We start from the raw sequence: 17,052 nt of genomic DNA, 5'->3' as shown, positions 1-17,052 counted from the left end.
ACTACCAAGGAGCTTGTCCATGCTCTAGTAATTTCCCGCATGGATTACTGTAACCCTCTCCTGATTGGTCTTCCCAAAAGCCGTACTGCACCCCTACAGTCCGTAATGAACGCTGCCGCTAGACTGATTTTCCTCTCTAGTCGTTTCTCTCACACCTCACCCCTCTGCCAGTCCTTACATTGGCTTCCTGTATGCTATAGGAGTCAATTCAAGGTACTAACTCACACCTATAAAGCACTGAACAACTCTAGCCCCTCTTATATCTCCTCACAGATCCATAGGTATGTCCCTTCTCGGTCTCTCCGCTCTGCCCGTGACCACCTCCTGTCCGTTGTCCGCACTCGTACGGCCAACTCGTACTTGCAGGACTTCTAGCGGGCGGCTCCCTTCCTATGGAATAGCCTGCCTACCGCCATCAGACTCTCCCCTAGTCTTGCATCTTTTAAGAAGTGCCTTAAAACCCATCTCTTTAGGAAAGCTTATGGCCTCCAAGACTAACCAATACCTCACATACCTGTCTCTTGCCCTCTCTAAAGGGCAGTCCACCTTATTTGATTGCAAATTCCTGTCCTAATGTGTTTTACATCCCACCTCCTATAGAATGTAAGCTCGATCGAGCAGGGTCCTCTTCAACCTATTGTTCCTGTAAGTTTATTTGTAATTGTCCTATTTATAGTTAAATCCCCTCTCATAATATTGTAAAGCGCTACGGAATCTGTTGGCGCTATATAAATTGCAATAATAATAATAATAAGTAGAGCTTTCCCATACTTAAAGAAAATGGGTTCACTTACATCCTATTAGCTTAGAATCCAAACCTAATTGTCTGGTTACCTATGGATCTTTTGTTTTTAGTTTTTTTTCCCCATATATTTGTCTACCACAATACCCAGGACTCTAGCCACATTATTGTTCCAATTATACCTCTTGAGGAGGTGCCTCCTTCTCTTCTGTCATAGAATTAAGATCATCCAGCAAAAGTTGAAAAATTACCTTACTCAAATTGTAAGTCACAAAGAGAATTCATAGGTGGTGCTCCAGTTGACCAAAAAGCACAACCATAGTGCTCTATGACCAACAGTAGCTAATACCATGAATTAAGCTGATAATTTGAGTCTTTCTGTTCCAGAACAGAAAAAATCATAGGCTAGCTTGATATTGTGCAAACACTTGGAAGATATTTCACAAAATCTTTATGTAAAGATCTTGCCAATTTGTCTAACAAGATCCTCTAGGCTCTAGCAAGCACAGAAGCAAAATAAATAAATGCTTGACAGGTTTGAAGAACCCTGCACAAATACACCATTTTTTCCCATCAAGTCTTTCAGCCTTGAAATTAAGGTTGTCAATTAATTTATTGTTCTGCATAAATACATAGCTTCTAAGGATTGACCATCTTCTTTGATAGCAAATAAAGTCTTAAGATATTTAGTGAAAAATTGTCCTTTCTTGGTTTTTGCCATTCTCTGTGCATCATATTTGTAAATTTTGGATGAGAAGGAAAGAAGCACATTCTCCTTCTTCCATCATCATAAACCTCAATTTCAGCAATTTGAGCCAGCACTGCTCTGGAAAACAACAATTAATATTGATGTAACCTTGACTCTCGCTGCTTTTTAACCCCTTAAGGACCAAACTTCTGGAATAAAAGGGAATCATGACATGTCAGACACGTCATGTGTCCTTAAGGGGTTAAAGGGGATACAGTTTCTCTGCAGAATTACACAGAGAAATCTGTCTAAAGGTAGGAGGGGAAATTGGCTTTACCTTTAAACACCCCTTTAAATATAGGCTCTAGTAAGCACAAGGCATGAAGGTAGGATAGAAAGACCACACCTAGTAGCTTAGTATGCTTAAAAGGGTTTTACTAGCCTAACTAGTATTAGCAATTCCAATTTTGGTGGCAAGTGCCAGTATCGCGCATACATAATTCACCATTAACATAGCCAATGCATGTAATCTGCCCCTTCCAGTTACTCATATTGCACCTTCCCGTACTTAACAAGTGCTATGGCAGAATGCACCCAGCATGTATTCCATAGCAACAGCCACTTGCACAGTCACCAGGTAGGGACCACCACAAACATGGTCAGCACCTGAGCCCAGAAATGCAGCCCTGCAAGTATACTAAAAGCACAAATATGTGACAAACTGATCACTGGTAAATGCATAAGCATAACCCAAGTGTAGTAATGCTATCTGTATGGAAAAGGGAATGGGTGAGCAAATCAAAGGTATATAAAGTTTTGGGGAGGGGGAAGTCTGGAATGGACAATGTAACATTTTTACAATGTGCCACTCAAATAAAACTGATAACCTTCTGTATTATTTTTTCTGTATAACTTATGATAGAACAGGATTATTTCCATATAATGATCCTAACAAGAAACAAAATCCCCAAACTGTGTTTTTTGCCAGTGCATGCCAGGATTGTGGCCTGTACCAGCTCACCACCAACAGCCAAAGGATTAACCTGGTGATTGGCATCGTGCCATAGTAATTGTATGCCTTGAGCAGCAAGGGTATATGTCTAGTTCCAGACTCTCACTTGTAAAGAGTCTGGAAATAGCTGTCTCTTCCCACAATCAAACAAATCCAATGCAAACTGCAGGTTATGCTTGGTGGAAAAACTCCTTAAAGGTTCGTCAGCAGGGTAGGCATATGTTTAATATATAATATAAAAAAGTGTCTAGAAAGACACTAGTGAGGATATTATAACCAGCATAAGATGCCTTAAACACAAATAAATAGAAAATAAAATATTAAATATAAGTCCAAGATAGAAAGTCCAAAGAAAGATGATGGTATATACTTTCCAGAGGAGCAATCACGAACTTGTTCGAAAAAAATCTTCTTGTTGTGATATCAGATGCGATCCGTATGTGGAGAGGAGGAGAGGATAGTGGTGCAGTATGGCCCGCTGACCCTTTACTACTGTTTCTATATGTTTAATATACATAGATAAAAAAAATGCCACAGTAGAGAAGATATATGAGAAAGTTAAAATAATATATATATATATATATATATATATATATATATATATATATATATATATATATATATATAAAACATGCACTGAGGACAGTTGATAATGGCAGATGACATCAACCATTAGATCTTGTATTCTTATACAAGTTTAAGAATTTGTCAATGATAAAGAGGTCACCAAAGGCTTGCTAAATGCTATCTCTGAGAACCAGATTTCTACTTATTCCATCCAAGTATTAGATTAATTTCCAGTTTGTCAAATTATGTTCTATGAGGATAGCAATGTGCATTAATAATCTTACAAGTAATAGCATCAATTCACAACGGCAGTTGCTACCTGTACTTAAGAGGGTGTTCTTCCCCATTTGGTAACTGAGGGATTTCAGGCGGTGTGATGAAAACAGTGTGCTCGCTTCTGTGGGATTCATCCAGTTCAATAAGGCGCATTTCGCCTGGCCTGTCCACATCTACCTGTATACAATGAACAACAAAACAGCGTAAGTCAGATGCTTTGGGGTAGGTAAAATTATAAAAATGTCAAACAAAATTAAATAAAGCACTTGTGCCTTGGATGTGGAATAATTTATATTAATAATTTATATCACCAAACTAAGGGTTCATATAAAATGGGAGATTTCATATTTTTGCCAAAACAAATGCTAATAAATGCCATAAAACTGAAGATTTAGTTGCTAAATGTTGCGAGAACGCACATAAGTACTGTATTTGAAAATGGATAAAAGTATTTGAAGAGGCGTGGAGGATGACACATAGAAAAACATTACTAAGTTATAGGTACATTGTTAGACTTTAGCAATATAAAAGAGCCACGTTTGCCTTTTATTGGTTATGCAATGTTGCAATTCTAAACAATTTGCACATGTACTACTAGTTTAAAAATATTTATAAAGCACAATTAAAACTCATGTGTGTTATTCAAATTAAAATACATTTAGAGTTTATTAGAAAACAGCTCTTCAATGCCCGAAGAGACACTACATCTCAAACAAACACTTATTTAATGTATTCACTTCCACTAATATAATGAGGTGTCCTGCTGATGTAGAATTATTAAAAACCTGTATTGAACCTGTGTTGAATATTTGCACTAACTCCATTTTAAACCACATTACCTGACAGATCCTCCATTTTAAACTACATTACATGACAGAATTTCCTAACAGCATTTAGTGTAATGAATAGAGACTGTATTTTCTATAAAGACATGACTAACCCCGGAATTATTGAATCTCCTGTAACATGCAACAAAGTATAGCCAAGGCCATGGGAAGCTGGCCTAATGAAATGTTCTATTCATAAAAAGAACCCTGAACCTGACCACGAGTCTGACATCACTAACTACGCAAAATGACGCCCAAGCATCCCTTCCCACCGAGTAAGCCTCGTGCTGGGTAAGATGGCGCTTTAGCCATCTGTCCACACCCGTGTCCAGAACAATACCACCTCCCGGTGGGAGGACACCTAGCTAACCACTTAGTTCTTGAGCCAATTAATAATATTGATGGGTGGACATTGACACAGCCACTTAACATTTAATCCAATTAATTATGTTTATTTACTGATATCTTGATATTCAATGATGATGTAATTTTGCTCTTATAAGGGTCTGCGAGCCCGCTTTTAATCAGATGTCATTAAATTTTCTCGAAGTTATTTTAACCTGAACTCCGTGTGTCAGTGTGAATTTACTTCTGCGTATACGCAATTTAATCATCTCAGATTTGGACAGGAACAGATAGATATTTAAACATATTTGTTTATTTCTAAATTAATCTACATCACTGCTATGGCACATATACCATTCTTACAGCATGTGCAACATTAAAGTCAATTACATACAATTGTTTGATTGACAAATATTGACATATTAACTGCTGTCCATGAACTGTTAACAATGCTGAAGCAATCACTATCTAACCTTTCCAGTACTTGTTGAGAGCACTTTTACCACAGAGGGGATGGTGTTGCCAAGGACTTGTGTTTAGTGTTAAACAATTCAAAAACAGTTTAACACTAAACGGATGGTTAGTGCCAGAAGACTTATGCAATGGGTTGCAATGATTGGCTGAAAGTGTTAGCCACAGCAACCCTTTGCTGGTATGTATGGCTTAGAAAGAGTATAGTGTATTTTTTGGACTTTTTACCAACTGCAGTAATGTGTCTGAGTTGACCTCTCAATTTGCATATTGTCTTGCTTTCAGCAACCATACAAAAGGGAAAATATATATACATATAAAAACAGTATGAAAAACAGAACCAAACATGTAAAAACAAATAATATGCCATAGATAAAATTTTAATAAATAATTTAGCATTTTTGGGGGGAACTCTGATTACTAGATCTATAGTCACACTGTCAAAATACAACCATATTCCCTTGCTTCAACAAGTTAAATGGAAACTCCACACCTAGAAGCATCTAATGATATCTTGGGCAGGCTGCATACATACAGCCAAGATAATGATGGTGGTCCCCAAAGTGCTATATTTTTTCCGAACTTTACCAATACCGGACCCTCCTTTCTTCCACACCACAATGCAAAAGTAAATCCACTCCTTTATCTGGAAACAGAAGAAAGCCAGACTAGCCCCTGATGTGCTTCCATATTTCAGGGCCACAATTCTTGGTCAAACTATCGCCTTCCATTATACAATGCTAAGCTTACTTTAGTTTAAATTTTGCAGGTTTCATGGCTTTGCCACAAATTCATTAAAAAAAATAAAAATACAATAAAAGTATAATGGCAAAAGGTTTTATACAATTTGGATTTGTTTATAAGCTTTCAAAGGAACTTCTAGAATGTACACACACACTTTTAACGGTCTACATTACCAATAATCCACGATGTACACTGATAAACAAAAGGTTCAAAGGTTCTTCGTGTCTTAATATGTTTGCTGTAGATTTCTATGCCACTTGCATTGCTGGGAACAGCTGAATGCCCTGATGGATGTTTTAAATATATTTTTAAATCTAGGTTTATTACTGTAATGAGCACTATGAAATTCTAACCTAATGAATTACTGCATCATAACTAAGCATAAGAGAGTTTACAGTGCAAGTAGATATTATTCTCTGTATTTTTACAATTCACAAATTTCTTTCCCTCCCAGAAGCTTCCTGTTATATAAGCCGCACTAATTCCAGCTGAACTGACAGAAGGTGACCCACTTTACGTGGAATCCAACACTTCAGATTATTCTTACCAAGGTATATACATCTGGTTGCAGTGCACATCATCATGAACTACATACACACATTGGCAACATCACTGATTGAAACATTTTCATTGTCACGTCACAGACTTCTCAACCTTCACTGTAGATTAAAGAGGTTGGAAAACGAATGGTTTATGGCAGTTATCAGAACGGATATATAGGTGCGTCTGAAAATGATTTTTTTTTTTCATTACCCCTATATTCCATTTGTTTTCTTCATGTTTGTGGTTATTCATCTCTCTGTAAAATTATTTTCTGGATAATAAGAACTCTTGGAATAAAGATGCCTTGTGTTTGTTAATTCAGTATAGTCACACTTCTAACGACTTACCTTGACAACTTTGTCTGCATTATTCCGTTCTGAGAACAGCTTGTTAATGAAAGAGCAAAACAATTGTCAGAACAGAACTCTCTGGGCTAATTCAGCAGCACAAAGAAAAACTGGTCAGGAATGGAATCAAGACAACTGAAGAGAACAGACTGCTGCACAGAGGAGCTAGATGGGTTAAACATACACCAATATGTACAATGTATTGTGCGAGTTATGCAGTGATGCAGTAAAACCTTTTAGACAGAAAGTTATGTTTTAATAAGCACAGAAAATATCAAAAAAGAATGCTTGTCATGTTATATTGCTAGTGCTCTGTTTGAAAAGTGGGTAAATGGTATTAAATATCATTCTATCAGACAGGTGAACTTTTGTATAACTTGTATAAAGAGAAATGTGTGATAAGAACAGGAAATAGGGAGGCACATACTCTGCTACTCGCACAGGAAAGTTATTTAAAGGGGCCTCCAAGCTGTATAATTTGTCCAAGTCCATCATAGCGTTACAAAGTGATGGCTAACTGTGGCACCCCATGACTGTCAGCCAGCCTTAAATCATGGGAAAATGGCTTGTGGGTTCAAGTTTACTATAATACTATTAATATATATTTGAAATACACAACACATATGCCCAGCACACAGATGGCAATCAAATAATTTGTGAAATATCTAAGCACTGGTTATTAACAGATATTAATAACAATTGTACGATAATTCAAAACACTTTTGACTTCACCAAATGATTAATATATTTTACTGTTATCCAACTTAATGGAACTCAGTTTACCTACTTCAGAAGAATGAAGGACTGAGATGGAGATTAATCTGGTAAACTGGTATAAAAATCCTAAATATAAGTTAAAAGATCTTTATAATGAACAACAATTAAAAAGTTTCGAAGTTCTTAAAAATATGCTGGATTTACCCCCTAGAGAAATATTTAACTATCTTCGTATAAAGAGTTACCTTAAAGATAATTTATTAGTCTTAGATGGCCAATTGGGAAAACTGTTTAGGAAAATCTTCTCCAGTTCGAGGGCAAAAAAGGTGTTCTCTCTAGCGATAGAGTTAATAAAACTTCAGGGAACACCAGATATCCCCAACGCTTTAACTAACTAAGAAAGTGATTTAGCAATCTCTATTCCATTCAACATTTGGTGTAAATCCTTTATGATGACTAAAAAAACCATCCATTGTATGAATATTCTAGAGACCTTTACTAAAATTATGTACCGATGGTATTTGGTACCGATTCGACTAGCAAAAATATCTAACTCTAATCCGTCAAATTGTTGGCGGTGCTTCCAACAAAATGGCTCTATGCTCCACATTTGGTGGTCTTGTCCCAGAATTAAGCCTCTGTGGAATATTTCATTCAATCTAATATATAGGATTGGAGGCCCTAGATTAGAGCATAAAGCAGAAATTGCCCTTCTCCATATAGTGAGTGAAGAAATAAAGGACGCTCGCGAAATTACGACTATACGCTGTTTATTAGCAACTAAAATTCTAATCGCGAGATTTTGGAAAAGTACCTTGATCCCCAATAGAGACCAAGTTAAGGCCCAACTATTATTTCAACTAGAGATGGAAAAAGGGATTATCCTTATGAACGATCACCCTAATATCGATATTCTGACACTATACTCTAGTCTTATTGATAAGACCAAAGGGCTGTATTGAAACAAATGTACAAATGTAATAGATTATCTATGGAATCTCCCGAAATCCAGTACTGGATATCATCTTATGGGCTCCCTGACCATTTATTGACCATATATTGATAATAGTGCTACTCTTTGTTAATTTTTTTTTTTCCTTTATACGGAACTTCTGACCTGTTATTTTATTTTAATACTCCTGATCAGTTGTATTTGTTTTATATGTTTTACTCCTATGGGTAGTGGGCGTTCCAGAAGTGCGATGACTCGATTTATCGATATTGTATTTCAAACCTATATACATTGGACGAGTTATAGTCTACTATACATGACTTAAGCTGCTATACCCTATGTGTTGTTGTCCTAATCGAGAAAGGTTGTCCTTTTGAAATACCTCTCTCGGTTACTGTATTGTATTTTTTTTTTTTGTTCTGTCTTCTTATTTTTTTTTATTTATTTTTTATTTTTTTTATTTTATCCTTTACTACTATAAAAAACGTAATACAAATAATTGAAGAAGGACTGAGATGATCCTATTGTAATTCAAACCTGCAACCCCAAGATATTAATAGGTACAGCAGTCACAACATTTAGAATAATAACTTTCTCTTGCGGTTTGCGGATTATTTCTGCACAGACTGGTCCTCATTACTTACTTTTTCAACACAGTCATCAAAAAAAGCAAGACTGGCATCCTTGTCACTGACAAATGAGCACTCCTCAATGAAGCGGATAAACATTTGAGTCTTGGTCATCATATTGTAGAATTTGTGATGTGAACGGTCACGACTTTTTAAGAAACCTGAATAAAAAAAATAAAAAAATTTGGAAGCTTTGTGACATAACATTCTATTCCGGTTTGCAATGTGAATAACCAGTCTCATCAACATTTAACACACTTGCTCACACTTTGCTGAAAAACATTGTACCAGTAACAAACTCATTAGTGGACTAGTCAGTTGAAAGAAAAAGTTAATTCCAATTGAGGCTTTGATTCGGACATAATCTTAAACCGAAAATCGTTTCTACCCCCAAAAAGACTAATTTTGGAAATAAAATCATTTTGTACATAACTCGCTTGCCCATTGTGCTCAAAAAGTAATATATCGTAGCATGTATCAGTCACGTCTTCCTAACTGCCTGTCATTAAAATATATATATATATATATAGATAGATATATATATATAGATATTTTTAATGTTTTCTAGCCTTTGTGTTTATTATTGTATTGCATACATATATGTATATAGCACTTTTCAGTCCATCTCTTGATCTGCAGGATACGAAACTCCATGTATCAGCAAAGATCATGGGCTATTTGCATGTGCAACATCTGTGCAAACAAACAGGGCATAAAGATAGCTACATACATGGATCATGGGTAGGACAAGAGATGTACTGAAATATGGTATTTAAAGGGACACTATAGTCACCAGAACAACTATAGCTTAATGTTAACTACTGCCTGCCGCTGCAGGCTTTTTAATGTAAACACTTACATTACTGCCTGGGAACATCTCTAGAGGCGGTCACGTGGACGGCTGCTAGAAGTGCTTCCTAGTCCAGTGTTGCACAGTGTGAAGCGCTGATGTTTATGGCTGCATGGAGGCGCTGAACGTTCCCCATAGAGATGCACTCATTCAATGCATCTCTAAGAGGAGATGATGAGTGGCGCAGGGTGGCATTTTGTCACGCACGCTCGATAGCTTCCCAGGAAAGGAAAGCATTGGATTGACTGAGATCATCAAAGTTGCTGATCTCAGCCAGGGAGGCGGAGCCAGCTGAGAACAGACCTGCCCAGTGCTGGAGAAAGGGAAGTAAATCATCTTTTTAACCAGAGGCAAGTGGGTCGGGGGAAGGAGGGGGCTATATGGCGATCTTATTCCTGACACTATAGTGTTCCTTTAATTATACGTATGATGTATAAAATATTACATCCAGAGGTTATAATACAAGTAAGCTTTTACATTTAATAATAATACTTCATGACTGTTTTCCTTTAACTAATAAAGACTGTTCCAATTAAGTCATTATTATGGGAAATATTGTTTTTGAGGCAGAGCAAGGCAAGGGATGGAATTGGTCAAGAAGTTGGGTATTTTCCCAAATCTGCATAGAATACCTATGTGATGTCACCATTTTGATCTCCTGAAACAAATATGTTGTATAGGTCATAAATAACTTCTTAAAAATGTTCCAGATATTTAAAATACTACGCTGTATTAGCAGAATTGCAAAACAACTGGAGATTTGTATTTAAAACAGATGCTTAACTTGCAATTTCGGTATGTTGCACTGAAGTAGTTGATGTGCATATGTAGCCCCATGGTTATGCTACAAACATAAAAAAAAATAAAAAATAAAATACTGAAGCATTTCTGCTAGTACATTGTAAAGATTATGAGTGCATAAAGCGTATCAAACATTATTTAGATGACAGTAATAAAACATCATTCTGTATTTAGTTCCCCCTGTTTAGTATATAAACAAATAAAAATGTTAAAAATACCTTGCAACTCAAAAAGAGAACTGGCATCTGTGGCAGTCTCTGAAGGTGCCTGAGTGATTGGCCGCAGATAGGTCCTGTATCCTTTTAATATGGAGGCCATAAAGCACAGAAATGCTTCCTGGATCTCCATGTCCAGTTGATGTAGTTTTTTCCCAGAATTAAAGTCATAGTCATTCATTGCGAGTTCCATCAAAGCATCTTCTCGAGGTCTATGCTGCACTACAGGTGATATTGAAGCCAGCTCAGATGTACATTACTTCTCACAAGATCACATCAAGATCACAATGCACTCAAAAACTAAAGTGGCAAAGTCTTATCGTTCCCGATTGAGTAGTTTAATATTGCTATTAACATCACTAACAACTGAAAGAAATTGACTTAAATGCATACTATTTTGCTGTGAGCATTTGTTGCAAATCTATAAACAGGGTCATTCATTATACCAGAACTGCCAGGAATTTATTATTGCAAATATATCCAAACCATGAATATTCTCCAAGTTAACCATGTTCCAAGCTGAGTTATTTTGGCCTGAAATTTGAATTACCCTGGTCAGTTCTCTAAACTTTTGGGAGTAGTCACTGAACCTGAAATGTCGAGTGAAGGAAATTTTTATTTTGATCTTGTTTAATACTGTACAACTTTTGTATTTCTTTATAACAGAGGGAAGGCTGGAAATCGGGTGTAAGCTAAAGAATAAAACTTAATAGTGTTTAGGGAACTTGAGCTTGCGAGAACGGCTTCATAACCAAGACGAGTGAACGACAGAACATTTTATTTTAAAACTATACATTAATTTAAATCTATACAATAAACAAAACTATTCATAAAAAACAAAACAACAAAAACAAAAAACTAAATGAATGTGTGTAGTGTTTCAGTGAAAAATATGTTCAGTTTTACATTTATCAGAAGCTATATCCAGTTTTGAAAGAGACATTCTAAGCTCCAAAACAACTAGCTTTTATGAAGAAGTTTTGTCATATGGCTCAAATGCCTGCAGTCTCACTGCTGAATTTTCTGACATTTAGGAATTAAATCACTTTTGTGTTTATGCAGCCCTAGCCTCATCTCCCCTGGCAGTGACTCACACAGCCTACACGACATGAAAAAAAATGGTTTGAATTTTCATAAATCAGACCTGAGAGCATGGTGTGTTTATTTTAGAAGTTCTTATCTCTTGCCATGTTAATTTAATTTTAATCACACAGAGGAGGTTGTTGCAAGTTCTAGCACGATATCAACAGAGCAGGAGGTAAGACATTCTAAAATTAACACTTTGTGCAATAAGGGAAGCAAAAAATCTTGACTCTTTTTTTAGGTGTAGGAAGCCTGCGTGAAGCCACAGCCAGAGAAGATGTGTCTAGGGCTGCATAAACCAATGATTTAACTCCTAAATGGCAGAGAATTAAGCAGTAAGACTGTGCAAAGGCATGATCTATACACCAAAACTAATTCTTTAAGCAAAAGTTGTTTTGATGCTTAGAGAATTCCTTTAAATTATCAACAAATTGCATTTTAAAAAGGGGGGAGGGGGAAATCGAAAATACCATTAAAAAAAAAAAAAAAAAAGGTATTGCAATGGGCCCAGCGTAATTTATATAATGTATGCATTATTTATACTTTTTTTTTTTTCTTTCATTGTAAACAATATACACCATCCGTCCTAGTTTTGGCTACTATTAAACAGTTTTTTCTGATGGGTAACGCCTTTCAATGCCTCCGAAGGGCATAACACATATATTTAAGAGCAGTAGTCCTTGAAAATGTTGACTGCTTGTGTTGTGATGTGCACACACATATATGCTATGACCATATCTGTGCTCATTGAACTTACATTCAGCCATTTGTTGATATAAGTTACTCAGGGTGTTTAGCAGGTTCTTGCAAGCTTTCTTAGGCAGTATTTTCCAGGTTATATTTCTCTTGCATTCTGTTCTGCAATAAAATTAAAACAGTGGTGTACTTTGAAATATTTGGATAGTCCCACGCAATATGGCCATATAGTGTCAATAAATTCTAACATTTATCATATAAGTATGGGGGTTTTAAAGCGGCTCTGTCACCTCAACTCTGCCTTTCGCCTCTTGTTAGCTCTTCTCTTACTCTTTCAGAATCTGTTACACAAAGATGTATTTTTCCTATGCTTGACAAGTGTGACAAAAGAGTGGCGTTTAATGCAATCTCCACTTAATTTGTCAACCTACCAAAGGGTGAAGCTTGCCTTAAGCTCCACGCTTTGTCAATATCGCCAAGTGTAGGAAAAATACATAAGACAAAGCAGTCCCTCAGAAATGGAGGTCAAACAAGAAGAAAAGAAGAACAGATTCTGAAAGAGGAAGAGAAAACAAAAGGAGAAAGGTAAGTTTGAGGTGACAGAACTAGTTTAAAATGTGTTAAAGATTATTCTATTTACCATTACAGTGTTGCATAATTGCAAAGTTTATGTTGCAGAGAGAACCGCACACTCATTCTCGGCTCTGAAAAAGTACATTTGATCTGCAGAGGTTTGTAAAATTCAGTACGTGTTAAATTGATTATTTTAACTTCAATGCATTTGATTGATTTTTGGCCTTATTAATGTGTTATTAATGCCTCCGTAACCACACCCCCTCATGGCAGAAAGACTTCCTTTTCATAGTCTAAGCCCCCCACAGTACTGAGTGAGCTGCTTTTAATTCACAACCTGGCAGCAGACAGTCAGATAAATCATAAACAGGCAATGATAGCTTTACTACATGACTCCCTTGGTGGCCTCTCCTTCTAATGAAGGTTACATTGTAGTTCAAATCACTCAATATGTCAGTATTTAGATATATGTGTGCAGGACCGGCACGTCCTATAGGCGACTTAGGGTGCACTGGCCCGGGGGGTGCCAGATTTAAATGACCAGCAGGAGGGAAGCGCACAGCGCTCACTCCTGCCAGTCACTCAATGTAGCGTGGCCGTGCGTCACTTCGCGGTACATGAGGTACAGTGAGCACTTCCTGTCAGTGCGCCGGCAGCCGGGTACAGGACTACTAAGGGGGAAGAGGGGGAGTGAGAGGACCACTAAATGGAGAGTGGGGGGAGTGAGAGGACCACCAAGGGACAGGGAGGGGAGAGGAACACTGAGGGACAGGAAAGAGAGGGGAGAGACCACTAAGGGATGGAGGGGTAGAGACCACTAAGAGGGGATGAGACCACTAAGGAACAGGACGGGTGGGGAGAGCACTAATGGACTGGAGGGGAGGGAATATCACTAAGGGCCAGGGGGCCAAGGGAAAGCACTAAGGGGCAGGAGGGGAGGGAGATCACTAACTGATAGGAGGGGAGAGCACAATAATAATGTTTTTTTTTTTTTTTTTAGAGCTCTCAGCCCCTATCCTACCCCACAAACCCTCTCTTTTACACTACACACATACACAATGCATTCTTACACATACACAGAAACACACAATGCATTCCTACACACACACACACACACACACACACAGCTTCTCTTACACACACAGAAACAAAATACATGCCTTACACACACTCAATGCACCCCTTACAGACACACACTGCATTAAATCACACACACACACACACAGAGAAACACACAATGCATTCCTTACACACAAACACACACTGCATCCCCTATACACACACACTACATCCCTTACGCAAATTGGTATCCCTATACATTACATTCCATAAGAACACACACACATTACATCCTCTACAATAACACATAACACATACCCTACACACATACACTCCACTCCCTGTGAGCGAACTCATGGGTGGGCCATGTAGGTGGACTTATGGGCGGACCTTGTAGGCATACTCACGGTCAGGCCCTGGGGGCCCAGACCATGAGCTGTGTAAGGGGCCCCAAAAATGGAGCTGCTTCCTGTTCGTTAATTGTTGTGAGCGCGGTTACAAACAGTCTCCGGAAAGCCTCTTCTACACCAGACCTGTGGAACCAGACTGCAGCCTGAGTCCATCATCATCCTCTTGTCCTCATCTGTTGGTAAGTAGGCAATCCAGTATATTATTAGTGGCACTAATCTCTAATTTACCTCACAATAAAGGGCCACTATAGTCACCAGAACCACTTCAGCTTAATGTAGTTGTTCTAGTGTCTATAGCCTGTGCCTGCAGGTTTTTTTAATGTAAACACACTGCCTTTTCAGATAAAAGACACTTTGTGCAGAACTGGCGTTGGCCCATATGGCAGATCATATGGGTGGGGCATTGTAATTATTATTATTATTATTATTATTGCCATTTATATAGCGCCAACAGATTCCGTAGCGCTTTACAATATTTTGAGAGGGGGGGATGTAACAATAAATAAGACAATTACAAGAAAACTTACAGGAATAATAGGTTGAAGAGGACCCTGCTCAAATGAGCTTACAGTCTATAGGAGGTGGGGTATTAGAAACATTAGGATAGGAAATATCAAGTAGGAGTGAAGCGGAGCTGGAGGAGAGAGCAAAGCACTATCCCATAGGAGAGCAAGAGACAGGTATGTAAGGGAGAGATTACTCTGGGAGGCCATACGCTTTCCTGAAGAGATGGGATTTAAGGCCCTTCTTAAATGATTGAAGACTAGGGGAGAGTCTGATGGCAGTAGGAAAGTTATTCCATAGGAGAGGAGCCGCCCGTGAGAGGTCCTGCAAGCGTGAGTTGGCCGTACGGGTGCGAGCAGCAGTCAGGAGGTGGTCGCGGGCAGAGCGGAGGGTACGAGGAGGGGCATACCTCTGGATCAGTGAAGAGATATAAGAGGGGCTGGAATTGTTCAGTGCTTTAAATGTATGGGTTAGCACTTTGAATTGACTCCTATAGGATACAGGGAGCCAATGTAAGGACTGGCAGAGGGGCGAGGTGTGAGAGGACCGACTGGATAGGAAAATCAGTCTAGCTGCAGCATTCATTACAGACTGTAGCGGGGCAGTACGGCTTTTGGGGAGACCAATCAGGAGAGGGTTACAGTAATCCATGCGGGAAATTACTAGAGCATGGACAAGCTCCTTGGTAGCATCTTGCGTAAGAAAGGGGCGGATGCGGGCTATGTTTTTGAGTTGGAACCTACAGGACTTGGCAACAAACTGGATGTGAGACTCAAAGGTGAGACCAGAGTCAAGTATGATGCCAAGACAGCGCGCTTGTAGGGATGGACTCATGTGGATATCACTGACTTGAAGGGAGAGTGAGAGAGGAGGATCAGTATTAGGAGGAGGAAAGACAAGGAGTTCAGTTTTAGAGAGGTTAAGTTTGAGAAAGCGTGACGACATCCAGTCAGAGATGGAAGAGAGGCAAGCAGTGACACGTTGCAGGACGGCCGGGGAGAGGTCCGGTGAGGAGAGGTATATCTGAGTGTCATCAGCGTACAGGTGGTAGTTGAATCCAAAAGAGGCAATAAGTTTTCCAAGAGAGGCAGTATAAAGAGAAAATAGAAGGGGACCAAGGACAGAGCCTTGGGGAACTCCAACCGAGACAGGGCGAGGGGAAGAGGTATCCTTGGAAAAGGAGACACTAAATGAGCGTTGGGAGAGATAGGAGGAAAACCAAGAGAGGACAGAGTCACAGAGACCGAGTGATTGAAGAGTTTGAAGGAGGAGAGCATGATCAACTGTGTCAAAGGCAGCAGAGAGGTCAAGGAGAATTAATATGGAGTAGTGACCTTTGGATTTAGCGGAGATTAGGTCATTAGTCACTTTGATAAGAGCGGTCTCAGTAGAGTGGAGAGGGCGGAAGCCAGACTGAAGAGGGTCAAGGAGAGAGTTGGAATTAAGGAAGTGAGACACACGGGTAAAGACAAGTCTTTCCAAAAGCTTTGATGAGTAAGGGAGCAGGGATATGGGACGATAGTTAGAGGGGGAGGACGGGTCAAGAGATGTTTTTTTTCAGGATAGGTATTACAGTGGCATGTTTAAGGTCAGCAGGAACAGTGCCAGAAGAGAGAGAGCAGTTAAAGATGTGTGTTAGGATAGGCACAAGACAAGGGGAGAGAGATCTGATGAGGTGAGATGGGACAGGATCAAGTGGGCAAGTGGTGGGGCGAGAGGAATGGAGAAGTGCAGCCACCTCTTGTTCAGTAGCTGGGGAGAAAAAGTCTGAAGGGTAGGGAAAGCATGATTTATGTGTGGTTGAGAAAGAGAACGGCAAGGAGGGGAGAATTGTTTCCTTAGCTGTTCAATCTTGTCAGTAAAGTAATATGCAAAGCTATCAGCTGTAAGGTTAGTTTGGGGGGTGGCCACAGCAGGGCGGAGAAGGGAATTAAAAGTGTCAAAGAGACGTCTGGGATTGCGGGAGCATGAACTAATGAGAGAGGAAAAGTAGGACTGTTT

General features: G+C 38.8%; 1 protein-coding gene across 5 annotated transcripts in view; it reads right to left on the bottom strand.

The window, feature by feature from the left end:
* DENND4A (DENN domain containing 4A) overlaps positions 1-17,052 on the bottom strand; it is a 165,452-nt gene that overhangs the window by 41,741 nt on the left and 106,659 nt on the right. For 3 of the 5 annotated variants that reach the window (XM_063448760.1, XM_063448761.1, XM_063448762.1), the window contains exons 11-15: positions 12,567-12,667; positions 10,730-10,948; positions 8,876-9,021; positions 6,563-6,601; positions 3,329-3,462 (exon numbers count right to left, since the gene is read on the bottom strand). In XM_063448760.1, coding sequence (XP_063304830.1) covers positions 3,329-3,462; positions 6,563-6,601; positions 8,876-9,021; positions 10,730-10,948; positions 12,567-12,667 — 639 coding nt within the window. The remainder of the gene's footprint in view (positions 1-3,328; positions 3,463-6,562; positions 6,602-8,875; positions 9,022-10,729; positions 10,949-12,566; positions 12,668-17,052) is intronic. The other 2 variants (XM_063448763.1, XM_063448764.1) reach the window with 1 other exon arrangement.

The sequence above is a fragment of the Pelobates fuscus genome, chromosome 3 (assembly GCF_036172605.1).
Source record: "Pelobates fuscus isolate aPelFus1 chromosome 3, aPelFus1.pri, whole genome shotgun sequence".
Classification (NCBI taxonomy): Eukaryota; Metazoa; Chordata; class Amphibia; order Anura; family Pelobatidae; genus Pelobates; species Pelobates fuscus.
This window is presented reverse-complemented; position numbering and strand designations above follow the sequence as displayed.